The sequence below is a fragment of the Thermoascus crustaceus genome (genome assembly GCF_041956765.1).
Source record: "Thermoascus crustaceus strain CBS 181.67 unplaced genomic scaffold VTN00scaffold_9, whole genome shotgun sequence".
Classification (NCBI taxonomy): domain Eukaryota; kingdom Fungi; phylum Ascomycota; class Eurotiomycetes; order Eurotiales; family Thermoascaceae; genus Thermoascus; species Thermoascus crustaceus.
Genome location: NW_027192535.1, coordinates 1,224,083 through 1,248,477, shown reverse-complemented (window position 1 = coordinate 1,248,477; position 24,395 = coordinate 1,224,083). Strand labels below are relative to the sequence as shown.

The 24,395-nt window shown below is 50.6% G+C and overlaps 11 protein-coding genes across 11 annotated transcripts; 6 read left to right on the top strand and 5 right to left on the bottom strand.

The window, feature by feature from the left end:
- Positions 1–226: 226 nt before the first annotated feature.
- On the top strand, positions 227–1,726 carry VTN00DRAFT_10430 (uncharacterized protein; the record flags this gene model as incomplete). The annotated part of the gene is made up of 1 exon (XM_069427086.1): positions 227–1,726. One exon carries the CDS (start codon positions 227–229, stop codon positions 1,724–1,726), a length of 1,500 nt encoding a protein of 499 aa, XP_069284192.1.
- Positions 1,727–2,660: 934 nt separating this feature from the next.
- Positions 2,661–3,760, top strand: VTN00DRAFT_10429 (60S ribosomal protein eL13; the record flags this gene model as incomplete). Its single annotated transcript, XM_069427084.1, has 5 exons — positions 2,661–2,663; positions 2,761–2,794; positions 2,876–2,922; positions 3,035–3,193; positions 3,326–3,760. The coding sequence occupies 5 exons, from the start codon at positions 2,661–2,663 to the stop codon at positions 3,758–3,760; spliced, it is 678 nt and encodes a 225-aa protein (XP_069284191.1).
- An 875-nt stretch (positions 3,761–4,635) lies between these two features.
- On the bottom strand, positions 4,636–6,639 carry VTN00DRAFT_10428 (uncharacterized protein; the record flags this gene model as incomplete). Its single annotated transcript, XM_069427083.1, has 2 exons — positions 4,636–5,641; positions 5,693–6,639. The coding sequence occupies 2 exons, from the start codon at positions 6,637–6,639 to the stop codon at positions 4,636–4,638; spliced, it is 1,953 nt and encodes a 650-aa protein (XP_069284190.1).
- Positions 6,640–6,867: 228 nt separating this feature from the next.
- VTN00DRAFT_10427 (uncharacterized protein) lies at positions 6,868–7,722 on the top strand (the record flags this gene model as incomplete). Its single annotated transcript, XM_069427082.1, has 1 exon — positions 6,868–7,722. The coding sequence occupies one exon, from the start codon at positions 6,868–6,870 to the stop codon at positions 7,720–7,722; it is 855 nt and encodes a 284-aa protein (XP_069284189.1).
- A 1,046-nt stretch (positions 7,723–8,768) lies between these two features.
- Positions 8,769–9,534, top strand: VTN00DRAFT_10426 (uncharacterized protein; the record flags this gene model as incomplete). Its single annotated transcript, XM_069427081.1, has 2 exons — positions 8,769–8,950; positions 9,075–9,534. The coding sequence occupies 2 exons, from the start codon at positions 8,769–8,771 to the stop codon at positions 9,532–9,534; spliced, it is 642 nt and encodes a 213-aa protein (XP_069284188.1).
- A 1,079-nt stretch (positions 9,535–10,613) lies between these two features.
- VTN00DRAFT_10425 (uncharacterized protein) lies at positions 10,614–12,635 on the bottom strand (the record flags this gene model as incomplete). Its single annotated transcript, XM_069427080.1, has 6 exons — positions 10,614–11,443; positions 11,490–11,559; positions 11,617–11,960; positions 12,016–12,083; positions 12,142–12,240; positions 12,298–12,635. 6 exons carry the CDS (start codon positions 12,633–12,635, stop codon positions 10,614–10,616), a joined length of 1,749 nt encoding a protein of 582 aa, XP_069284187.1.
- Positions 12,636–12,751: 116 nt separating this feature from the next.
- VTN00DRAFT_10424 (uncharacterized protein) lies at positions 12,752–13,168 on the top strand (the record flags this gene model as incomplete). Its single annotated transcript, XM_069427079.1, has 1 exon — positions 12,752–13,168. The coding sequence occupies one exon, from the start codon at positions 12,752–12,754 to the stop codon at positions 13,166–13,168; it is 417 nt and encodes a 138-aa protein (XP_069284186.1).
- An 837-nt stretch (positions 13,169–14,005) lies between these two features.
- Positions 14,006–15,943, top strand: VTN00DRAFT_10423 (uncharacterized protein; the record flags this gene model as incomplete). Its single annotated transcript, XM_069427078.1, has 6 exons — positions 14,006–14,078; positions 14,184–14,226; positions 14,282–14,447; positions 14,499–14,905; positions 14,976–15,004; positions 15,702–15,943. 6 exons carry the CDS (start codon positions 14,006–14,008, stop codon positions 15,941–15,943), a joined length of 960 nt encoding a protein of 319 aa, XP_069284185.1.
- Positions 15,944–16,512: 569 nt separating this feature from the next.
- Positions 16,513–18,231, bottom strand: VTN00DRAFT_10422 (uncharacterized protein; the record flags this gene model as incomplete). The annotated part of the gene is made up of 7 exons (XM_069427077.1): positions 16,513–16,647; positions 16,703–16,995; positions 17,049–17,641; positions 17,706–17,805; positions 17,861–17,933; positions 18,023–18,106; positions 18,178–18,231. 7 exons carry the CDS (start codon positions 18,229–18,231, stop codon positions 16,513–16,515), a joined length of 1,332 nt encoding a protein of 443 aa, XP_069284184.1.
- Positions 18,232–19,018: 787 nt separating this feature from the next.
- Positions 19,019–20,360, bottom strand: VTN00DRAFT_10421 (uncharacterized protein; the record flags this gene model as incomplete). Its single annotated transcript, XM_069427076.1, has 6 exons — positions 19,019–19,397; positions 19,473–19,567; positions 19,632–19,783; positions 19,858–19,865; positions 19,935–20,159; positions 20,317–20,360. 6 exons carry the CDS (start codon positions 20,358–20,360, stop codon positions 19,019–19,021), a joined length of 903 nt encoding a protein of 300 aa, XP_069284183.1.
- A 986-nt stretch (positions 20,361–21,346) lies between these two features.
- VTN00DRAFT_10420 (uncharacterized protein) lies at positions 21,347–22,966 on the bottom strand (the record flags this gene model as incomplete). Its single annotated transcript, XM_069427075.1, has 4 exons — positions 21,347–21,695; positions 21,752–22,162; positions 22,213–22,528; positions 22,579–22,966. 4 exons carry the CDS (start codon positions 22,964–22,966, stop codon positions 21,347–21,349), a joined length of 1,464 nt encoding a protein of 487 aa, XP_069284182.1.
- Between the last annotated feature and the right edge of the window lie 1,429 nt (positions 22,967–24,395).

Here is a 24,395-nt window from a genome sequence, read left to right as displayed (position 1 = left end):
CGCACCTTCAACTTCCCCGCGACATTCCCAGTGTTTACCCCCCACCTGCTTATCGACAATTGACGTATATCTTCGTCTCGAATCCTAGGCTCCTAGTAAGCAAGTCGCGCTTTGGTCATGCTCTTTGCATTTTATTGATCAAGCAATGCTGACATATCCTTTGACAGCTAAAGGAGCCTCTGCGGTATAGTCACTACCGAAGTTCCTCAGCAGCCGGCAAATCGTCATGTCTCAAGACGCGGAGCTTCAACTCTCACAAACCTCTCTTGCTTCTCCTGCGGAGATTTCTGTTCCAAGCACTCCAGTTCGGCGTGCAACTCTTTCTGCCTCGCCAGATCTACGCTCGATGGCGGGCAATGCTGCTGCACAGTCTGACAAGGCTAGCTTCTTCTCGCCTCCTCCCGTATCTTCGTCAGATATGACTCCGCCTCCCTCGTCGCAGGTTCAGGCCTCTATTCGACGCCCACTGTCTAGCTCGAATGTACTTCCGGCATTCCCGCCCGATACTATCGATAAGACCCTCTGCGCCGCCTACGGTGCATCCGAGAACCTCCCAAGTGCCGAAGATATCGAGTCCGCCAACGAGTCTCAACTGCGGACAATGGCAAAAGACCTTCTCAGTGTTGCTCAAGAGTCGCGCATGTCTGCTCTGCACTTCAAGCTACAGAACAGCCTTCTGTCGTTTGCGAGCAATGAAGCCGTTAAACGTGCGGAGGTCGAACACCAGCTAGCTAGAAGGGAAGTCGAAATTCTGCAAAGTTCTGAGTACCGCAATCGCCAATGCACTTCTGTGCCCAAGATATTGCGGCAGTCACCAAACCTTCAGCTGGAAGCTGCTCTCAGACGTAACCACGAGCTGGAGAGGATGAATGCCACACTTGAACGAAGGCTCCGTCGTGCAAAGAAGCTTATTGAGGAAGAAAAGGATAGATTTGAATTGTTAGTCGAGGAGAACAATCTTCTGAAAAAGCGCATCAGAGACAACCGGGAACATTTCTCTCGCATGCTTGACCAAGGCTCGCTTTCGTGCAGCCCTCGCACTGAGTTTCAGACGCCTCAGAGGAAGTCTGTCGCACGATATCCAGACAGTGCCCGCTCTCATATGAGCAGAGGTGGCAGTCATGATCCATTTGCTGCTCTTCTTGCCGCTGATCAAGTACTGAGCGGAGAGCCTGCGAGGCCCTCCACTCCCGCTCGAAACCGTGCTCAGAAGCAGCAGCACATCCGTGGAACCCACTCACTATCCTCTCTTCCAGTGACTCCTTCGTATTCCCGACCGACTCCTACCGAGGCCCAATACATTACTCCCGGTAGCAGACAGTACGATGAACGTCACCTAGGCCTCACTGCATCTGAATCTCAAGACCAGCATGTTGAACAAGGCCTGCATGATAGAGATAGTACTATTTCGGCGTCAGATGCGGATGAAGCTGCCACTGAAGAAGATATCCCGGCATCCCAGGCTAGCTCTCTAGCTACCAATATGTTACGCCGCTATCCTGGAAGCAGCCAGGATGAGGTTCCTCTACCTGGAAATATTGGAAAGTCGAGTACTCTTCTTCAGAGTAAGCTTTTTGGTCAGGTGAGGAAACCTGGTGTTGAACGTCCATCTGGCTACCTCAAGCGCAAAGCGAGCTTTGAGGATAACGCTATCTCTATGAAGAAGTCAAAAGGGCCTGAGAGTGTTGGTCTTGGCATCGAGTCCTGGAACGCCCCCAATGCATAACCCGTCTTATTTTGCGGACTCTAATATTAATCACATGTCTCAGCGACAAGATCTTGGATTTCTTTTGTTTTCTTCTGCTTAGATCGATGAATTCTTTATGATTGATGAACATACTCGTCTTGTGAGATTCAAATAGGTGGATAGGGCCGGGTTTTTTGATTACTGGATGTGCTGTCCGTTCTGCTGGATTCTACCATATGTTGCGTCACGCTATCATTGCGAGGTGTCGCACTGACAGTTACACCCATACGGACATGGAGCTTTTGAGTCCTTCTTTAATGATATCCATTTGTTAAGGCGCCATTATGATACTGTGAGCTGTTTAAACATCTCTAGTGACAGTTGTTGAATGAGACGTGGATACCTGACGGTGTAAGTTCCGTCGAATGTATGTAACTGAGTCATAACGAAGTTCTGCGTCAGAAGATTCGCCATACAGGTTCATCCATATCTCCTGTAGAACACAAAGAACAACACAATTGGACATATACGAGTCCTTCCTCGTCTACCCACCTACCTAGGTACCTAGCCCTGGAGATAGCTACCTATCACTTTCACCTAAAGTGAGCACTTACAGGAAGAGCCGTGATAGCCGTAAGAACCAGTGGAAGGCAAGAAGGTCATTGGATAAGATAATATCTATCCGGAGAACAACTATCTAGTAAATTAAGCATTTAAGGGGATTCACAATAATAACGGCGAATTGTGAACTCGTTCAACAGTTGTGTTGCAGGCTGGACCTGAGCCACCGGATCGGGTAGAGGGTAGGGCTCGCTAAGCGAGGCGCTGCGGCTCTGCGCTGCCGGCCGCCCACACCGAAAAAGTTCCACCCAATATTGAACGACCGCTTTTGCCCTGGAGTCTCGAGACACGACCAGCAACCACCGACGACGACGACGACGACAACCCCCGGACTTGATCCCCATCCGTCACAATGGTGCGTTTGATATGCAACTCAAGGGCCCGAAGACAGTGACTACTTGTTTTCTTTTATGGAGGACGATGAAAGGCTGATCTGTGTGTTTGGCATATAGGCGATCAAGCACAACAACGCTATTCCGCGCAACCGTGAGTACACACCATTCAAGAAATTGAACCCGATGCGGAAATGAAATCGGGCGTGATCAATTATCTAACAGCCTTTTGCAGACTTCCACAAGGACTGGCAGCGTCGTGTCCGCGTGCACTTCGACCAGGTACGCACTCAAGAGACCTCCCCCGCAAATCCAGACCCCTTCCTATAGCGACGGACTGGGAGAAATTTTGGAAGGGAATCATGGACTGACGATCTATCTTGGAATTATACAGCCCGGCCGCAAGCACCGCCGTCGTCAGGCCCGTCTCCAGAAGGCCGCTGCTGTTGCTCCCCGCCCAGTTGACAAGTTGCGCCCGGTTGTGCGATGTCCCACCATTAAGTACAACCGCCGCGTCAGGGCTGGCCGTGGCTTCACCCTGGCTGAGCTGAAGGTAATTGCCCTCTCGAGAAAAACTGCATTCGCCGGTTGTGGCAACGTCCGATACGCAATTGGCAACAATAAATTAAGAACATGTTGGCGAGCTTGAACGAAAAAACTGATTCCCTCTTTCCAAAATTTCTAGGAAGCCGGTATCCCCCGCAAGCTCGCCCCAACCATCGGTATTGCCGTTGATCCCCGTCGTATCAACTACTCCAAGGAGTCGCTCGCTGCCAACGTTGCCCGTCTCAAGGAGTACAAGGCTCGCCTGATTCTGTTCCCCCGCAAGAGCGGCCAGTTCAAGAAGCTCGACTCGACCCCTGAGGAGGTTAACGCTGCTAAGGCTGCCTTCTCCGCCGGCAAGCCCGAGGGTTACGCTACTAACCTCGAGGCTACCCTGCCCATCAAGAACATCAGCCGCGAGGAGGCTATTGGCGAGGTCAAGCGTGACGAGCTGCCAGAGGGTGAGAAGGACGCTTTCCGGAGGTTGCGTGAGGCCCGAAGCGAGGCCCGCCTGGTCGGTGTCCGGGAGAAGAGGGCTAAGGCTAAGGCTGAGGAGGCCGCCGCCGCCAAGAAATAGATGTGATTCTCTGTTAATGATGATCGGGTCTAATTTCTTGCCATGGGGTAGTATTCGTGGTGTGGCGTGGCGCCCTTCTCTTTTTTTATTTGTCCTCAAAACTCCGAACTCTCGAAATGCAAATGTCCTTATTTCATGTTCCATATGAAAATTCATCTCTCGATGCGGTCAATGTCTTCCTTTTTTTCTCTTCCAGCAAAATGTGTGCTTCAAGGGCGCGAGGAAAAGGATTGGAATGACTTGCCGGTTCGACACCCAAAACGGACAAGTCAAGAAAAAAAAAGTTCCGGAGATAAGACAACTCTCTTATGTTCTATGCTCCGAGAAAGAAGGGCCAGATGATATCACCAATGTAGGTACGCTGATAGGAAGATGGAAGCGAAAGACCCTGGCCTACCTCCGCAGTCAGTCCATGGCAGAAAATGATTTTCCAGCTACAAGCCATGATATCACACGGTTCCCCAAAGCCATGTTTCGTAGATCACCTTTTATTTTAAAATCCATTTTTTCCCCGTCCTGATCCATATCTTTGCTATTATTATAAAAGTCACACCCTATTCAACATTTACTGCTACTACGCAAACGAATGCGATAGACCCAGAGCGTAGCGGATTATCGCAGTGCACAAGAATAGGAGTGGCATCGCAGACTATAGATCAATTCATCTAATTCGAAGTCGTTCTTGCAAACCAGCTTCATTTGCCTCACCTGCAAAACGCTTAAATAAATGGGTATATATGCGTACATATATGATAATTTCTCCGATATAACAGCCCCCAGCACCCTTCATGCAAGTATATTCACTTCATTGATGCCGTTAAAAAAAACCTAGGCTCCGTGAGAACGCCAGCTGTGATGAGAATCCTCTCAACTGTTCAGTTCTTCATAGTCTCCTTTCTTCCCGTTCCTGATACGATATCGATCCCGAATAGCACGCCCATGACGCCTTCGATCGCTTGCACGATTACATCACCATCAACATCCCTCACATCATCATCTCCTTCTTTCGTTCTAAGCATTAATAGACCACGGAAGAGATTTTTCGCCTCCCTTTCCACCTTTGCCCCTCCGGAGTTTGCAACGCTGATTTCCGGGTTCAGCTTCGGCTCGCCGGTCCATTCGTCCAGGGTCAATACACAGGACAGAATGAGTTTCGGTTCCCCCTTCCTTCCGGAAGCAAAGAGCATCGTCGTTCGTTCGAGATGGGGGGCCAGGAGTCTGAGATCGCATTTTGTTAAAGGTTTATCCTCCTTGCCAATGTGTGTATCACCATCATATGGTTCGGCAACCGGTAAAGCTCCGGAGCTAGCCACCAGCATAGGGTATTTCCTCTGTAACTTTGCCCATAACCTGGCACGGCATATAGCAGCCTCCCAGTACCGGCATATTCCCCAGCAAAGGCCCGAGATGTCAAGCTTGAGCAAAGGGTTTGTGAGTCGGGAGTTCATCCAGCGGCCTAGTTGTGGTGGTATTCCTGCAGACCGAGCCGAATTCTCCGTCGGAGCTGATATTGACATTATAGACTGTGTCTCTGGGTTCGTCTTAAACATTATGGGTATTTTGTAGATACGGCGGGGGAAAGGGAATGGGGCGGACAGAGTCAGATCGTGCAGTTCGGATAAGGAATTGGAATCCGAAATGACTTTGGACGAATGTGTCATGAGAGTCAATGGCGCAAAGATGGCAAGATACGGCTTTGGAACAGCAGGTTCTCTCAGTGCAAATGGGTTTATCGGAGCGGGGGACACTTGACGAGTGACCTTAGGAAGAGTCTTCCTAGAGAAAGGAAGAAGGGAATAAACAAGAGCCGATGAAGACGAAGGGCTTGGAGAGACCAGCGCAGAGGGTGCGCAAGACGGATTTTTAGTCGTTAGTAAAGATCTTTGGAAAGTCAGTACCGTCCGTCAACGCTTCGTCTCTAGGGAGACATACATTAGGTGGTTGACAGCCTCTTCATCGGGCTCTGGGAAGTCATCTGGACGTTCAGATCGCTGCGCCCAATCTTCCAACTGAGCAACCTCATGTTTGAATCGGTGCAGTTGTGCAGAAAGCTCTTCTCTCAATACCTTCCTTTTCCTGACTGTGTCCGTAACATCGCCCTGGTCCGAAGTAGGCCCAGCAGTCAACAGACCATCTTCCTCTCGCGTGGCCTGTCCGCCCTTTGGCCTGAGGGGACTCGACTTGAAACCTTCTCTAACTCGTCGCCTCCACTTCTCGTGCCTGCTACTGGGACTGCTGCTGAGTAGCCCCTTCCGCCGTCCGGGCGCCTTTGCTAGGCCGAGTTCGGTAGGAGTTGGTGGTAAATCAGGTTCTCCATATACCTCCTGCACAAGCAGAGGCTCTAATGCCCAGTTTGCTTCCGCCTCACGAGTTGCGCTACCCAATTCAGAGGTTAGTTGGCGATCGGGAGTAGCCGTATCGCTTTCTTGGACATTCGGGGCTCCAGGGAACAGATCAGAGGGTCGAATTCTTCTCGAGACCCTCCGCGGCGGTGCAGCAAATGCCTGAATTCCACTCGATCTCCTGCGGGGAGAGAACGCCGATAGGCCGCTAGACAGCCTTGACCCCTTGATCGGACTCCCAGACAAAGTCAACGACGGACGTAAAGCCTTCCTGTCGCGTAGACCAAACATCCTCTCCTCCGTCTGCTGACTCTGACTGCCCTCACTTGCAGGTCTTTCTGGGCTCTTTGTCGGCGATTGGCTGAGGACGCGTGACAGCACAGCGGGATGTGAACGGGCTAGGCTTGCCCGCGTAGGAGCCTGAAAGGACGGTGGTCGACTGTCATCATTGAGGGGCCTCTGGGTTGTTTCGGACGCGTCGACGGCGACCGCGGTGGTCGGGCTTGTTTTGCGCCGCTTGGCGGGTGAGGACAACATTGGACCGGACACTCATACGGGATAAACTGCGCACGAGAGGAGACACTGGATAGTGTACCAGGTCAATTGGCGCGACAGACCGAGCTGTTATTATTATTGTCGCAGCTCCCCGGGGGCTAGAAGCACGCAGTAAATAGACGGGTTTGCAGTGTTTGCACCATGACATCGGGCGCCCGCCGCTTTCTGCTTCGTTCTCGGTCGGCTGCTCCGCGCTCTCCGTGAGCAACCATGGAGTATCTCTCTCTTGTTGCGAGACGACGCCTGCTGGCGAGGCATCTGTGCCCATCTTGTCTACGCCAGTATATCCCGGGGGCAGACGGGCGCATTGCTCCTCGTCTGCCACCATTCTCCAGGCAACGTGCCTTTTCGACAACTTCGCGACTCGCAGCCGCTCCTCCGAGGGGCAAACCCGGCCGCAAAGATGAGGATTCTGTAGAAGATCCAGATCCTCCGCAAGCCTACCCATTGTCAGGATATTATGCCGAAATTATTTCTGCACACGCCCCCGACCAATCCCGTGCGCCTTCCTCCAGACCTGTCGCCCAGCATCAGCCGGCCTCCCAAGAGCAAGACAATCCGACTCCGGCCTCGACAACCGAACCGCAGTCTCCGGAAGACAAGATGTCTATCGTCTTTGGGTCCCGTCTTGCCGGCCCTGGCTACCGTTCGACTCGGTACAACCCGACCACTATGCCTCCGGAATCGACCTGGAAGAACGTGAATGGAGTCCCGATCCCCCCGCGCCCGGTGGAGCCGGATAACTGCTGCATGAGTGGTTGCGTGCACTGTGTCTGGGATGATTACCGCGATGACTTGGAGGAGTGGGCTGAAAGAGTGGAAGAGGCACACGCAAAAGCTACGTCCGATGGTGCGGAGAAAGATCTACGTCAATCCCACAGAGAAGAAGTGGAGAGCGCCAGTACGAGCATGGACGACGACGGGGGCGGCAGCGAAACAAATTGGTCAGTCCCTTCGGCTGTTGACAAGGAGCTCTTCGCCGGTATACCTGTGGGGATCCGGGAGTTCATGAAGACGGAGAAGAAGTTACGCGAGAAGCATCGGGAAGAGAAGGAGGCGACTTGACCTCCTCTAACTTCGCCGGCGCCCTGGGGAAGTTTGTCAACCGGAGTTTTATGTTTGCGGTTATATACCCTTGGCCGTTTGACACGTTTCCAAGGTCCCTGTGTGTCCATATAGATGATAGAATATAGAGTGTAAATATGTATTATATACCATGAGCGGCTGCCGTCTGCAGCTATGAAGCATCACCAGGTTAAGTGTAATGTCTGTCAATGTCTCGACAGCTTTGCTTTTGTCCCGGAGTCTAGCCGATTCTCCAAATCTAAAAGGGGAATAATATTAGGCGGAGGAAAGTTTTGAGAGAATTATGGCTCCTTAAACTGACAAACATTGCAATTGATTTTCCTGATGAATGTAGGAGAGCTCGATGTTAATACTTCAACTGAATCACTAAGTAGGCACTAGGCATTACGCTATACTCAGTATCGACTGCTGGCCCAAGGCACGACTATCCAAAACGGCGCAGCTTCCTAATTGAGGGGCCAAAATGATACAGGACCAGAAATCTCATATATAGAAACGCCCAAGAATGACGTAACGCACCTCCCTTTTACCAGCTAAGGACTATGCTGGCCTGGGAGAACTACTGGTCAGCTCTCTAAAATCTTGTCTGCACGACTACTTCATATATTCTCACACAGGACAACGATTGTATATTTCGAGATCGAGCGATAATTCGATAAGCTGCGCAGGCGAGTATTCAATAGACTGGATCCTTAAACTTCTATTGTACTGTGCACCATCCAGGGGACAAATAAATAAATAACGTAGAGTCGGTGGTCGTGAAGATATGATTCGAAAAGCAAGAAGAATCAGAGATGACAGCAAGGAATACGCAAGTAGTATAATAACAGTGGCGTGATGCGTCAACTGTTTGTTTCTAGCAAGGTTCAGATGAATTAGGTACGTCGGGCGGTGAGATGCCGTACGGGAACGAGAGCTCCCAAGTCGCGGAGATCGATCGACCACCGGGTTCCAATCCAGCCCCGAACTTGCCCGCCGGCTCTCTCCCTCTTCGCCGAAAAAGAAAAAGAAAGAGGCCCAACGGCATGTCGGTCTCACAGAGCGAGGCAGATGTGATTTTCAACAGAGCCAACGTCGCCCTGGCCAGGAGCCAGAGACTAGTCGCATCATGGCTCCCGCCCAAAACCGTAGAGGAACTCGCCAACGCCAAGTCCGAGGAAGAGCTGCAGAGGGAGGAGGACGAGATATTTACCCCCGTGCCTGAGAAGTATGTATTTTGTGAGGCTCTTTTCCATTCACTGCATTTTTAGCCCCCTTTTTATCACTATTATAATTCTTTTTTTTTTACGAGAGTCCAGAACTGACCATCCATTTTTATTTTTTTTTTTCAGGCTTGGTCTCGGCGCTCCCCTCCCCCAAAGCGCAAACGATGGAAGCTGGAATCGCGCCGAACTCAGCTCCAACGACAAACTGCGCAGACAGCTCCTGGGCAGAAACTATCAGAAGGCGACTCTGAAGTCGTCGTCAAATCAGTCTACTACCGCCAAACGTCCGGAACCGGGTAAAACCACGCCTCCTGCCGCCGCCTCTGTTTCCAAGCCGGAAGACGAAGAGGAAGAAGAGGGGCGATCAACGCTGCTGGGAAAGAAGAAGAATAAAAGGAAGATAGCCGCCACTCAGGATGATGATGATAATGATGAGATACCGGCTGCTTCTGAGACGGTCAACGGTGGTGGAGGGTCCTCCTCGTCGTCTACCAAGACGGGAACAGGGTCGAGAAGCAAGAAGAAGGCCGGAAGTTTTCTGGACGAGATTCTTGCTGAAAGGTCAAAAAAGAAGAAGAAGAAATGAAATCTTTCTAAGCGTAGAAAGCAAACAGAAAATTGTTTTGTTCAAACTAATGCCATTATCAATGTTGATCCGGTTGGCACCTCATGAGCTCGCAACGATAGGTTCTCTGCTAAGCAACGTAGATTGTCTATCTGTTGGATTGCGACATGGACGCCAAGTCCCTTCGAAGACTAGGCACCAGTCAAAATGGTTGATATATGGATTAATCAAGTCTCCTCAAGCATCCAAACCAATTCTATAACCTGGACTTCCACATTACCAAACATCAGTTCACAGTACATCAAACAACATTTCGGGTGGGGTGTACATACCTAGGTAAATATACATACATCGATGTTTGAAAAGCTCATAATGTTTCTACGGATTGTTACCGGGAACGCATTGGTTTAACGTCTCCTATAGAGTTCCAGCAGACGCTTTCAGTCAAGAATACAGGGATTTAAACGACAATATTTCTTAAGTAAGATCAGATGAATTCGTTCCTGCCGCATCCAACCGATGGTTGATAATATGCAAAAATAAGGCCTGTCTCTTGCGTTCTCTGTAGACCTGTCCCGCCTCCTTGCCAGAAGATAATCAAGCCTGTCCGTCACAAGAACTATTGTAATAAGAGACATGACCACCAAAAGAAGCCTCTACATCATATGCAAGAAATAAACGGAAATATACCTATGCAGTTACCTGCCTCCAAAATAGCCTGCGGGTGAAAACATGGATGAAGTTCATGTCCCAGTGGAACTGCTGTAAATAAAAATGCAATAAAAGGAAACAAAATGACAGGGCAAATATAAGAGGGGTAAAAATATGGACTAAATATCACTAATGTACACCTTTCCAAAACTAATCCGGCAAGAATGAGATGGTTGTTGGATATCTTCCCACTGTGCATCTGAACATCACAATTGGTTGGTATAGAGCGATAGGCCAAACACCAAAGAAAAGAAAACTCCCAGAAAATGTATAGTGATATGATCCAGTAGATGCGAAAAGTATGTAGCAGTGAGATCCGATTCACTGAATATTTCAATGGTATTTCTGTCAATACGGCACATGGGCTACCAAGGCCATGGAGCGGTGGCTCATTGCAATCTCTTACGCTTTCGGTCTTCCATCATGGGTTCATCTTCGTCTGGTCGTTCTGCTGTGTCGGCAGGGTTCAAAAGGGAATGCACATTGCTAGCCATACTTGAGCGACGAGTTGCTGGCACAGAGGATTCATGCCGTGGAAATTTCGGCCCACCAAACGTCCAGCCACTATCGACGCTCAAAGTCGACGAGGTCGTATCCGTGGTCAAAGGGGGTGTCGCGTGACGAGAGGTATTCTGACGGCGCCTCGGTCCACCCATTTCGTATTGGGCAAGGACATGTCGAACTTCCTGCTCGCTCGAAGTCGGGGTCCGATGAGGTGAAGAGGGCCAGGGAGTATTTACATTGCCGGGTACATTGCCGGGTACATTGCCGGCTGTGTTCCCTGACGAAAAGGGAGAGGTACCCGTCGGGGCCCACCCATGTTGACGAATATCAGCCGAGGTATGTCGGCGAGCAAGATTCAGCCCTGGAGGAGAGGAAACCGAAGCAAGGGGATGAGGCACTAGATGCTGTTGGACAGAAATCTGGGGGCGATTATAGTTCGGCGATGAGTTTCCAGTACCAATGGAGCCATAACGGCGCGGAGACACGGAGAGATGCTGAGGTACAGGAGGCCTAATAGTGTTGGCCCTCGTAGCATCCACCATGGAGGGCCGACGGCTGTCATCCTGGGGTACCTGGCGAGGGGAGAGTGGCGGACCAGGATCAACGGAAACATTAGTATAGTATGGTTGTCTTCCTGAGAGTATAGCATCGTGTGGATTCTCGAGGGCGCGGACTGAGTCTAGTTGCCTTTCTACCTCCTTTTGCATGTTCGATACTTCTCAGGGTCAGCGGTGACCAAAAACGTCAACAGGGCTTCTTACCATCGCGGTATAAAGGGCTGTCCCGGTCTGGGACCATCGCCATGAGGAAATGAGATATTGAATGTGACCACTGGCAATCAATTCAGAGACGGCTCAGCTTGATGGTAGAACAGCACAAGTTACTCACCTGGTAGCACTTGGCCAGGCTCTCTGTCAAAGCTTGACATTTTGAGCTCAGCATGGCATGGCTCTCCTCCGTGCGAACCAAGCGGTTATGCATATCATAGAGAGATTGTTCGAGATGCATGAGGCGTACTTCAGTAGCATCAGGTACCGGCTCCGCCGGTGTCCCCGGCTGAGAAGCGCCAGCCTTATGACCTGAAAAGGAGTCTCGATGAATAAGAGCATGCCTGGAGGCTCGTCGCTTGATTTCTCTGAGGCCAACGAGGTCGCCTCTTTTGAAATTCCCGTTCCCGTGTTTGAATTCCCATAAGGCGGAATCCGGGGATCCGGTGTGGAAAACATCGCTCACTAGATAAAACATGAGAAACCGCCCTCCGAGTACGCTCTCACAAGCTTACCATACCTTTGTGAAAACCGTACATATTCAGCTGCCTCACAAACGAGGAGATATTTGTATGCTTGAAATATTGTCTGCACCAGAATTTAGCAAGATGTGCCAAAGCGAAAAGGAGAGAGAAAGGAGACGTACGCGAGCACTTTGGAAAACTCCGAGGTTGGAGACATGACAAAACTTTCATTCGAACTGGACCACGAGATGAGGTGCTGGATACTCTGATCCTCAAGCATACTGTCATCATTGTCAACTCACATGCCAAAGTAGTCTGAGCAAACTCGGCCGACATACCTGTAGAGCTTGTGAATAAATGCAGTCTGAACAACTTTCGGTTGTTGGGCTGCTGCTGCTGCGCCAATTGTCTGGCTGGGGGCAGAGCTGCTGTTCGAGTTCCCAGTATCTGTCGATCCATTGGTATTATTCGTTCCTGCCTGGTCGCCCTCAGGGGTGTTCTGGGTAGGCGGCGCCGTTGCCGCAGACGTGGGCGGAGTGGTATCCATTGGATCGCCTGGCGAATTGTCCGATGCAACCGAGGACGATGAGAGAACGGAGATATTTCGTGATTTCCCAGGAGCCTCTCCTGGCCCGGAGAATGGACCTCTCGACGGAGGATCGGCAAGTCGGCTCATCGCTAGATTGAAGAAAGAGGAGTTGGAAGTCTTTTTTTCGCGTCAAACACGAGGATAGGCGACGCGAAAACAGAAGGGTCAGCGCGAACAGTCCCGCCTCTTCAAAACGAGTGCAGATGTCTCTTCTGAGTGTTTCTGCGGCTCGTTACGTCCGTCAAGGTCGAGAAGCGGCAATCGTTAAACCTGAGCCACGAGGAGCTGATCAACGTCCGGAGAACTCTGTCGGTCTGAACATTGCGAATTCGGGGCAGCGGAAGGATCGCGCGGAGGGCAACAAAAAAAGGGAAAGGTGCAGTCGTGGGTTTGAGAGGTTCGTCCACAAGGGAGCCGTTGGAGCTGCGGGTGAGCGAAATCGCAAATGCGCGGCGTGTATCGGAGCTGCTGAAGAAAAGCTGGGAGCTCCCAGCCATACGCAGGTTGCTGGCGCCTGTCTGGAAACTCCTGATATCGACAGCGGAGCCTGTGGGGGAGGGTGTTTCTCAGTCTCTTTGTTTCGAAGGACGCTGGAGACTGCTGTCTACCGCTTGAGCTGAGGGTCTGAGACTGGATTCAGGGAGACCGCGACGGAAGTATCGAATAGCCGCGCCTGGAACTGCACGGAGCCGCAGCAGAGACGCAATTGTATGTACCAATGGGTCGGAGAATTGCGGAGACGGACCAGGGGAGATGGCTGGAGATGGGAAAAAGAGGAGCAGGATGGCGAGAGAACGGGGGAGGTTCTGGAGGGGAGAAAGATCGATGTCTGGTCGAGGATGGACGAGATGTGGAGGACGCAGCGGGTCCCTAGATACAAGGAGCGAGAGGTCGAGGGCGGAGACCGGCAGATGCGTCGCTATCGCCCATCCGCGTCGACGAGACGATCTGGTTTCTTTTTTCCTCCCCATCGACCGTCCTGTCCAACTGAATCACTCGCTCCCTAGACTCTGCAGGTTCCGGTCGACGTGGAAGCCGATCGTGACGGGCGACCCGTGGTCGGCTTCTTCTAGACTTCTAGACTGCGTCTAAGGCTTCTCGAAGCCTGCGGTGGCGAACCAGCGCCGTGGGAGACGCGAAGCTTCTGGCCCTCAACGTTTTGCTATGTTGTATCGTCGCTCTGCTGCCTCCCCCTTGGGCTCCCAGCTATACAGCTACACAGCCAGTACTCCATGCTTTCTTCTCCCTCCCTGTCTCTTCATCCAGGGGACCGCCCATGAGCTCCACGGCGGTTCCAATCTTTTATAGATCTACAGAGCAGCAGTCCCACTCGACCTCCTGTGTTACCCGACCGTGCTTGCAGAACTGTATATGCAGCCTCAAGCCGATGTGACAGCAACGGGCGCCTCTTTCGCACGTGGAATGCGTCCAGTGGTAACGGAAAAAACTCTTTTATAATGACACAAAACACACGTAGAATCTCCCTTAAAATATATATATTCAAACTGCGCGCTTACTCCTGCTTTCTCTGTTCGTGATCATCTACCCATTCGGTACCTGCAGAACCTATCGATAGGCCACTCATTTTAATCACAATGGGAGAAAACCTGGATACTGATGCGTCAAGCATCATAGCTTCTTTCAAGGCACTGAAGGGCAAAAAAGCGCGACGCGCTGCGTACGAATCTCGTTTTCCCACTATTCACTTCCCCTGTGCTGACAGTATATCCCAGGTATCATGGTATACTGGATCAGCTTCTCCCCGACGAGTGGCGCGAAGTACGTGAGCGCGTGGATGCGAGATCGTATAAATACGATATTCTTGGCTCTCTCCCCTTGGAACTCGTCGCTCGAATATCCGAGTTTTTGAACCTTCAAGAGATCGTCTCCCTACAGAGAGTATGTTCTACAGCTCTTCTCCCTTTGTCTCTCGCTAATCAAACTATCCAGGTCTCCAGACGTTGGAACAGATTATTGTCGTCACCTCTGATTTACCGCACTGCTTTTCAGGTCCATTGCATTAACGAGCCACTCCCGGACGCATCAGATGCAGAATGGCAGTCTCTCTTTATCAAATACGCAAAGCGAAGGTTGCTTTTGGAACTGGGGCGACCGTATACCAAAGCTGTCTATCCGTACCGATTTGAATGCTGGGATTTTTATCCACCGCAGGACGTAATGGCTTACCGCGGCGGGAGATTTGCGTGCGCCGAAACAGACAGTGATGGTCGTTGGCTCGGAGTAGCCGTGCGCTGTCTGAGATCTGGCACGATCTCGCGGTTTACAACTGAGAATAGAGAACTTATCCTACATGTCCGACTTTCAGAGACTGCAGTCTCGGTAGTCACGAGTCGAGGGTAAGAGCAAAAACTACGCAATCTATCCTACTTACCTAGAATTCGCTCTCTCTAACTCTTGAATCGGAAGATACTGTCATTTGTGGAACTATACCACAGGTGAGAACGGTTCGTTCCGCTTGCCGTCGGCCTCGATTCGAGATTTTGTTGTCAACGGAGAAAAAGTCGTGATCTCCTTAGGAACCGGCCTTTCCCTTATCATCTTTGATTTAAAAACACGGACGATCCGGACATTCGACATGAAGAGCCCGCCATTAATGATAATACCGCACCCTTCTGAAGACACCCTTGCTGTGGTACAACTCGACCGTATATGTGGCAAAGACTCCTGTAAAGATTATGCCTGTCCAGTGAAAGGAATAATCGTGACCAAATATTCAATTAACGGAGCTAGCGTGACCCGTCAGCAGCCCCCAATTTTTCTGGGTCTGCCCCGTGATCGTACATGGACTCTCAAGGGGACTGTCTTCACTGTCCGCTCGAGCATCTATAGAGCAGTACAAATACCATTCCGTTCGACTTCGGAGTCGTCGAACTCGAACTCGAGCTCGATATCCAACGACACGCATTACGCCTTCGTATTCTACGATTCGAAAACCGATAAGGCGTCATTACGCATTTACGGTGATGAGATCGGCCGGCCTCCCTTGCAATCAGTCCTGGTGTCTCATAACCTCATGTACTACGTCACCAACGAGGTCGAGAGACCGGAGATTTGGATATTCAATCCTGACGGTCCACTCGTGCATCGAAGATCGGAAATTACGGTGATAGAGGGCTCTCGAGACAGTAGTAGGACAGGAGACGACGCAGCAGTGCCAGCCGCGGGCGGCGGGCATGCAATACCACCAAGACAACCACACCCGCGCGGGTTGCCGTTCGGTGATTCCCAATTCTTCGGACTGGCGACACCGAGCGGGCTTGAGGTATGGTGCTTTGATGAGGGAGTCCACATGGCTGCCGATGTTCCTCGTTATAGACAAGCTCGAGAGGAAAGGGCTAGAATCCGAGCTCAAGCTGGGAGTGTCACACCTCTAATTGATTAACTTGAATGATTCTCTATCGTCACGACTCGAACACATGTAAAAAGGTGAAGACTATGGGTCGTTTGATGAGACGACTGCTAGAGCTGATAACCCTCACAGGCAAAATAAATCATTATCGGAAAGGTTATCTGGAATTTCCCAGGCACAGGAGAACACGTAATGGTACTGATCTTGATCCCATCGTATTAAGACAGAACGAAGTAGGAACAACAAAAGACGGAGTAATACCAAGCAGTAGACAACCTGAGTGGTGGGCTAATGAGAAAACACCCACAAGAGATAACGGAAAAGAAACGAAATGAAACCACCGGTGGCCACGGTCTATTATGAAGTTACCCATGAACGTTTTCTCTCCAAAAAACCATTCCCCTAAGCCAACCATTGCTCCACTACCTTTGACCTTGGCTTTTCCATGTCTGGATGAAAAATGGTCAGCATGTCTTCCTGAAGGTAGGTGTCTGTCTTCCTCATCCCGACTCCTCTTCCAAGGTCAAGGATATGGACAGAATCGAAAAAGCAATCAAGATGGCAAGATGCTAACTAGAATCTTGGCAATGGAGCTTAGATACCGAGCGTGAACTCGACGCCCACGTCAATGTCACGGGCCATCTTGACGACCTTGGAAAACTGGACAGATTTCTCGGCGGCGCTCTGCAGGTCCTCAATGGAGAAAATCTTGAGGCCAGAGTCGTTGATCTGATGAACCTGTTAGAAAAATATCTCTTATCAGATCATGAGTACCTTAACATACCAGCTGGTGAGCCTGCTCCATGTTAGTTCCTTGCAATCGCGCAACAATAGGAGTGCGCAATTGCATGTCCTGAACAACATGAATCAGACCTTGAGCGATAGCATCGCATCTGACGATGCCACCGAAAATGTTGACGAAGATGGCGGTGACCTTGGGGTCGCTGGTGATGAGCTCGAAGGCGGACCTGATAGCCGCGGGAGTGGCACCGCCACCGACGTCAAGGAAGTTGGCAGGGTTGCCTCCGTTGAGCTTAATAATGTCCATAGTGGCCATGGCGAGACCAGCGCCGTTGACTATGCTCAGGTCAGTATAGGCGCAGAGGGAATTATCGGAGATTCATCCTTACCCAAGCATCCAATGTCACCATCCAGCTTGATGAAGTTCAATCCATGCTCAGCTGCCTTAACCTCATCTGGGTCCTCTTGCGTAGTATCTCTCCACGAGAACACTTCCTTCTGTCTGAACTCTGCATTATCATCAAAGTTCAGTTTGGCATCCATAGCCAGCACCTGGTGGTCTGAGGTCTCTGACAGGGGGTTGATCTCGATCTGAGTGGCATCCTTCTCCATAAAGACCTTGTACAGGTTCTGGATGGTCGTCTTGGCCTCCTCGATACACTGCTCTGAGAAACCCAGCTCGGTAGCAATGTTGCGCGCAATCTCGTCCGTGACGCCAACCTTGATGTCAATTGGGGTGGTGTGGATCGCATCAGGGCTTTCCTTTGCGACGGTCTCAATGTCCATACCGCCCTGCGACGAGGCGACTATGACGGGTGATTGAGTCTGGCGATCCATAAGAACCGCGAGGTAGAATTCACGTCGGGCGAACTTGCGCTCGCAGATGTAAACGGCGTTGCAGAGGCGCCCACGAGCACCAGTTTGCTTTGTGATGAGCTTGTGTCCGATCATCTGGCCAGCGAACATCTTGGCCTCAGTCGGCCTAGAGTTATCGTTCAGGTCAGCAACGTCGCATCACTAACGACATCCTATATAGCTTGACTTACGAGTAGATAACGCGCACACCTCCCTTCAGCCCATTGTCGAAGGTACCCTTGCCTCGACCACCAGCAAGAACCTGAGCCTTGATAACCATGTCCTCCCCACCTGTGTCCATGTCAGCCATATTGTTTATCATAAAGATATCGAGGATAAAAGATACCAATCTCCTTGGCAGCAGCCTCAGCCTCCTCTGCGGAGCGGGCGACCGCACCCTTGGGCACGCCGACTCCATACTGCAGTTGATGGTCAGCGGCGTGAACAGCAGCCCAGGGGGCATTTCAAACTGTGCGTTAGCGAAGGGGGAGGGGTGGGGGCCACGCACCGACTTCAACAGGTTCGCAGAGAGATATTCATGGATCGAGAGATTTCTCGTCTGCTGAGCGAGCTTGCCATGTACGGATAACTCCTGGAAAAGGCGACAGCATCGCGTCAGTAAAAATTATCACCGCGCGCATCTGCGCCCGCAAGTTGACTCACCGTAGCAGCTCTGAATGCTGCGGCGACCGGCCTGCTGCGAGCGAGCTTGAACATGGTGGAAGGACAGGTATTAGTATTACAGGGGAGCGTAAAAAGAAGAAAAATTGCAGAGGACGGGACACAAAAAGAAGGGATCCCAGGCGGTTGAGGCCTGACACAAGGCAGCTTTCTATTTTGGGGGGAGTGACCTCGGGATGCGATATGGCTACTTACCTAGGTTAGATGCGCGGTGAGAGCGTCGGGAGTCGGCTGTCACCTGATGGGCCGGGACACTTTTCCCGGTCCCTTGTTTCGTTACATCCGGTGAGCATCGTCGCGGCTTCGCCCAGATACCGTCTATTCAACGCGCCTTATCTAATCTTTCGAGGCTCAGGGTTGAGGTCGTGGAAAAGAATACTTCATCCTGCTGTTGTTGTTTACTCCGTATCCCACATTTCGGGACCCACCCTGCCTGACAGCTAATGAGGGGCAAGCATGTGGATAAAGATATAACCGTATCTAGAGAACTGGCGGAGCTCGACCCAGACTGTGGGCTGAGGGAAAACCCCGTGGGCTCTTTAAAAGCCTTCTTGTCCTTGTCCCAAGCTCCCACCCCCCATACTCCCCGGCATCTCGCGGGATCCCTTGCAGAACCTATGTCGATCCACCCTCGCGCCCATTCCCCGCCTTAAACAGCCTCATCCACCTTATTTATCACATAGCGCAAAATACGGCTAGATAAGTCGCGATCTGAATCAGAATGACTACACAGTATGTCGTCAACGATGCATGCAGCTCCGGGACAAGAAAGGCGTTCAACTGGGGCTCTGGACCCTCTTCGTACCTTATCTAACTAACAATGCTAATCGGCTTTCTTCCTGACCGTCCCCTTCACCTTCCACAGCCTAAACATCCTCGTCATTGCCCGATCAAACAAACCTACCCAAGCCCAGCCGCCGGTTAGGAGCCAGATGAGCCAGCTCTTGTGGCCCTCCCAGATCCAGCGCTTTCGGCCCCGCGCCCACGGCCACAGCCATCGCCATGGTGCGGATCCATAGAGAATCTGGGTCACGACACTTCGCGCGTAGTCGGAATTTGGCATCGCGTTCTCCTGGCTATGCACGACACGGCGAGCATATTCGTCCTTGACGGGCTCATATAAAGAATTTGGCAAGAGGGTGCGCTTGGTGCGTGCAATGCGGGATTGCACGCCACCAGTGATTACAGTTGTCACATTGACTCTGATGATAGCATGGACGGTCAGAGACATACAGCGCACAAGAGTGAAGATTAGCAATGGGGGCGGTCTGACGTACCCAAGCGGAGCGAGTTCAACACGCAAGCTGTCGCTGAAGGAGTGTAAGGCCGCCTTGGAGGCATTGTAGACAGAACCAAAGACGTACGGAATAATCTGGTGATGACATTGATAGTTAGCAATGGCTGCAGGAAAGAGGCTTGGCCGAAAGCGAACTAACCCCAGCTATCGATCCAATCTGGACAATGTTCCCCTTGGCCTTGATGAGAAGTGGAAGAAATGTCTGGCACATAACGATCACGGCGAAGAAGTTAGTCTCGAATGTGGCTCGCGCTTCAGAGATGTCAACCTCCATGGCAGGGACGGTATAATCTGGTCATCATGCCACCACCGTCAGTCTCGTCTCTATGACAAGGAAGGAAAATAGAAGCCAAAGCTGTACGTACTTCGACCTCTGCGCGTCACGGTCAATAGTCAGTATTTCCCATTCCTCAATTGACCATGGCATGAGATCTGCACTCACGCATTGTTAACCAAATAATCCAAGCCTCTGTTACTGACCCTCTTCTCCACCTCCCTGTAGCAGGCCTTCACACTTTCCTCATTGTCAACAACGAGACTCAATGTCTCAATCCCCAGTGCTTCCAGATCTGCAATGTCGTTTCTATTCCTCGCCGTCGCAAATACGCGCAAGCCGTGCCGGTGGAATTCGCGCGCGAGCGAGTTGCCGATTCCCCCGGGGGAACATCTAAAGTGAGAAGAATAGAATCAGCGGCGTGTTTCAACGCGATATATGTGAAAATAACCAGCAATAGCCAGCAGTATGCAAAAAAGAGCTAGTCATGTCGACGCGCGCAGAAATATCACGGTGGTACCTAGTGTTAGGTACCTAGGTAGGTACTTACCCGCTGATTAGAACGGATCTGCGATTGTCTTCGGTAGCAGTCATGGTTAGAGGTACAGTGACAACGCAAAAATCCAATGCTCTGTGAATCTATTGAAAGACGAACAGGGTCAATAAGGGGAAGTAAATAATTGATAAAAAGAAAGCGGAGAAGGGGAAATGTAAGTTAGTGAACATACAGTGGAGCTTCCCAAGGTCCGCCCTACTCCGTACCTCAGTACACAGTAGTACCCCCTCCTGAAGGTCTGCGTAGCTCCAGTCGGCGGAACTAAGCTCGTGATCCAAAAGAAACCCGAGGTCCAAAGCAAGGTGACGTCGTTGAGCCCTAAGCCCTATGAGCCAACCCTATTCGGACCGAGACCCGCGGAAATAGTTCGCTCAGCTTTCCACGGTAGGTTGCCGAACCTTTCGTTACTCGGGGTCCCCCTGCCTGCTTAGCAGCTTTGAAAGATTGCTATTTTTTATAGCCATGTGATTTTTTTTGAAGCTATTGGAGGGTGTCCGGACAGCATGATAGGTTAGACACTGAGCAAAATCTGTCCAGATCACAATGGAGTAAAAGCAGCAAGCCGGGTGACTTGGGGACCTAGGGTAACGTAAGTTTCGGCAACCTACTACATGGACTATTTGCGTAGTACGGGAGAGTTGAAGATATCTTTTCCCCACACTCGCATTCAAAACTGAGGGGCTACATACATAATAGAGAGATGCAGATGATGCAGATGATGCAGTTATTTCATAGTTCATTATCAAGATCCAAGGATAGTACACGGGAAAGATATTATTAACGACGGAAGTCGTATGTACGATGGAAAGAAAGCTCCCGAGGGTATAAATGAAAGGGGCGTCCTTTTTTTTGGAAAATGGGCAGTATGGTCAAACAAAAGACATCCGGCTGAGCTTCTTCCAAACTCCTAACAGCATATTAATCCAACCAATAAAGCAATCGCAATCATCGAGACGCTCCAACATATTATAATAATATGACCCCAAATTCTGATAATCGACAAAATGAGAAGCTCCAACGGAATTTAAACGGGAGGTTGCTCCCCAGGAGATTCGGGCTTGATCTCCTTGATCTGGAACCCACCTTCATCTTTATCCTCACCTTTCTGTGGCCACAGGATATGACGCAACCTTACCGCACGGATCATCATATAAAACACGAATATGTACATCAGGATCAGGAGAATTGTCATGACACAGCCGATAATCTTGATGGGCTCGCAGGAGAATGCCTTGCCGATAGCAAAAGTCGCTGTGATCAGTGCGGTGTTCGGAAACACAAACGAAAACCATCCCATGGAGAAGATCATCCGACCAGGACCGATGGCTGACAGGTGTGCGAAAGTCGCAATGAAGAAAAAGAAGATCGCAAGTCTAAGAGCAAAATTAGCAGAAAGGCAGGCGATGTCTGGGACGCCCAAGACACATACCCCCACAACCACAGAGCGGCGAAATTGGCAACAATTCGCAGGACATTGGCAGCCAGCTCTCCATCACCCATAAAATCGGGTGGGAATGACCTCTTTGCATCAGCAGCCATGTTCACAATTGCGGCGACCGTGAAAGCGCTTGGTCCAACGGAAACGAACATCCCAGGCCGGATGTTCTCTTTGGGGAGCTTTTGGGTCATTAATCGATAAATGAAGGCAGCATATACCATCAATGAAACCAAGAAGCCGACCCCTTGTATGGTTGTGCCTCCGATGATTATGCGGAGAGAGCGGGAAGGCTCGAGCTCAGAGCTCAGGATACCAGCGTGAGGTCCAATGATCAGCATTGGATAAGCTGGAAAAATCCAGATTGGGGTCATTTGTGCTATAGTGAAGGTTTGTGTCGACCAACTGACGAGGTTAGTACCAGGCATATTTAACTCAATCAGTGACAGTCTTACAGTAGGAGATATATACCAGCGGAAAAAATGACAGCCAGCGTGGCATCTATCCAAAATAATATGCCAACTGCATGAACGAGCCACTCTCCTGTCTTCTGCGGTCCATATTGAGAGATATTGATCAGGATAGTCCCAAAGGAGACTGCAGAAGCGGGAACAAACAGAGATTCGGTGGGATGCAAGAAAGACGCTTTAAATGTATAAGGGTATAAATAGAATCTTGTAAGCAAAAGACCCCAGATGATAAGATATAGAACAATATTGAACAAAAATACTATGGTGCCTATAGTCTCGAGCCCCCGAAACCGGTACGGGACTGCATTGATCAGCACAGTTTGCTCGACATTCCGAGTAGCACCCCCTTACCAGCATATAGTACGTTGGCTATCCCTCCCGTTGCCATTGTGAGGGTGAAATATGCCCACGTAAAGTGGCGTATTCGCTGCTTCCAAGTGAGCTTTTCGGGCCACTGGCTTGGCCCTTTAGTCAGACCCGCACGGTCTACCCCAAAAGTGCTATCTGGGGTCTCTTTCCTCCCATTCTCCGTCTCCGACATGGATGACCGAAAAATCGACCCGTTCAGCGCTCCCAGGGCCGATGTGTGAGCCTCCCTTGAACTTGGGACAGGAAACGGGAAAGCTCCGCCATTGCTGGCGGCCGAAACAGAACGCTCGGCATCTTCGATGGTAGGAGTACGATATCCATCATCTCCAGGTCTCCTCAGGTGTCTGGGAAGGGCCGCTGCAATTGCCATGTTGCTCTCGTGGGGGTCAAGCTCCCATTGCGGAAGCTACTGACTTCAACGCGAGAAGATAATCTCGCCTCGCAAAGCCAAGCTCCTGAGATTGCTCCTGCAACACTGATGCACGACGGTATCGATGGCAGCAGAGATCATGAGAAAAGAAAAGATAATAAAATTATGAACTTCTCCAATAGAAGTTACCAGTCGGCCGGCCCCTAAGTTGCGGACGCCATTCTACAGCAGCGTCTGGCAGGGCCGATCTAGGGGAAGCCGCAACGGGGCAGCCCATGCGCAGAATTTTCGGGGAGACGCGGCTGGCGTGGAGTGCGGAGAACGGCATAGTTACCGATTACCCGACTCGTGGCGAGCAGCTCAGATCAACTGCTGCTAGCCCTGGATCGCTTGGATTTTGAACAGAGCTGTGACGAATGGCGTCTTTCCCAGATGTTGCCGGCGGCCCGGTGAGGTATCCGAGACGTGACATCACCATACAGCATCTCCAACCACGTTACCAGTCCGTCCATATCCAAGATTCTATATCCTGTGCCTGGCAGACAACCTTTTTCCTCTGCGGGCAATGGTCTTTCAATGAGGCGCAGTCTACTGCACACTGTTCTCTGCCTTCAACAATGACCCTGGTCTGATTTTTTTTGCGTCCTATGAATAAGACTATGAGATTAAATCGAGAAATGGAATGTACAGTGTACACAGATAAAGTGGAAACTTGGGCGGAGACTATTGATCTACTACTGTATTCCATTCCCGAATTCTCCGGTGCCACTTTCACGAATAGTCTCATCCAAGCGCCAGGTGGGCATCTCAATCCCCCACTGCGTACGTCATCATTCCCCCTGCTGGAAAGAATGATGCAAATAAAATGAGCTGCATCTACATTCTACACCAACTTTGGACTTTTTTTGCCAAACGTCTGCAGTTTTGGGAATGCGACGAAGCCCTGTGGCGGGAGCTCCACGAGAACAACACTAATCTGAGGAGGATGGAACATCGGATGCGTTTTACCGACTTTCCTGGTCACCTCGATATATTTTCCAAGAAAATCTCGGAGTTTCCATCATATGACTTTTAAGAACGGTGATATCTGGTATCGCCAGGCTCTACTCTCCGTGCACAGTACTCCGCATATCAGAAGATAACCAAAAAGCAATTTAGGTTCTGCCGGATAGCCAAGATTCATTGTTCCCCACTACCCAAGTATCTCCAGTGGTTTCTGCTCCTTAATTGTGGAACCACTTGAACTGAAGAGAAGGCCTATATTCTTGGACCTTGACTATTTTGAATTGATAAGTCAGCTTTGGGTAAATCCTAAAGGCTCTCATCTTGAGCAGTATGCTCCATCGTGAACTTGTTCTACCCTCGAAATCGAATGAAACAGCGTACCGTGTCTAGGTACGAGAAACTAGAGTCCCAGATTGTTCTCATT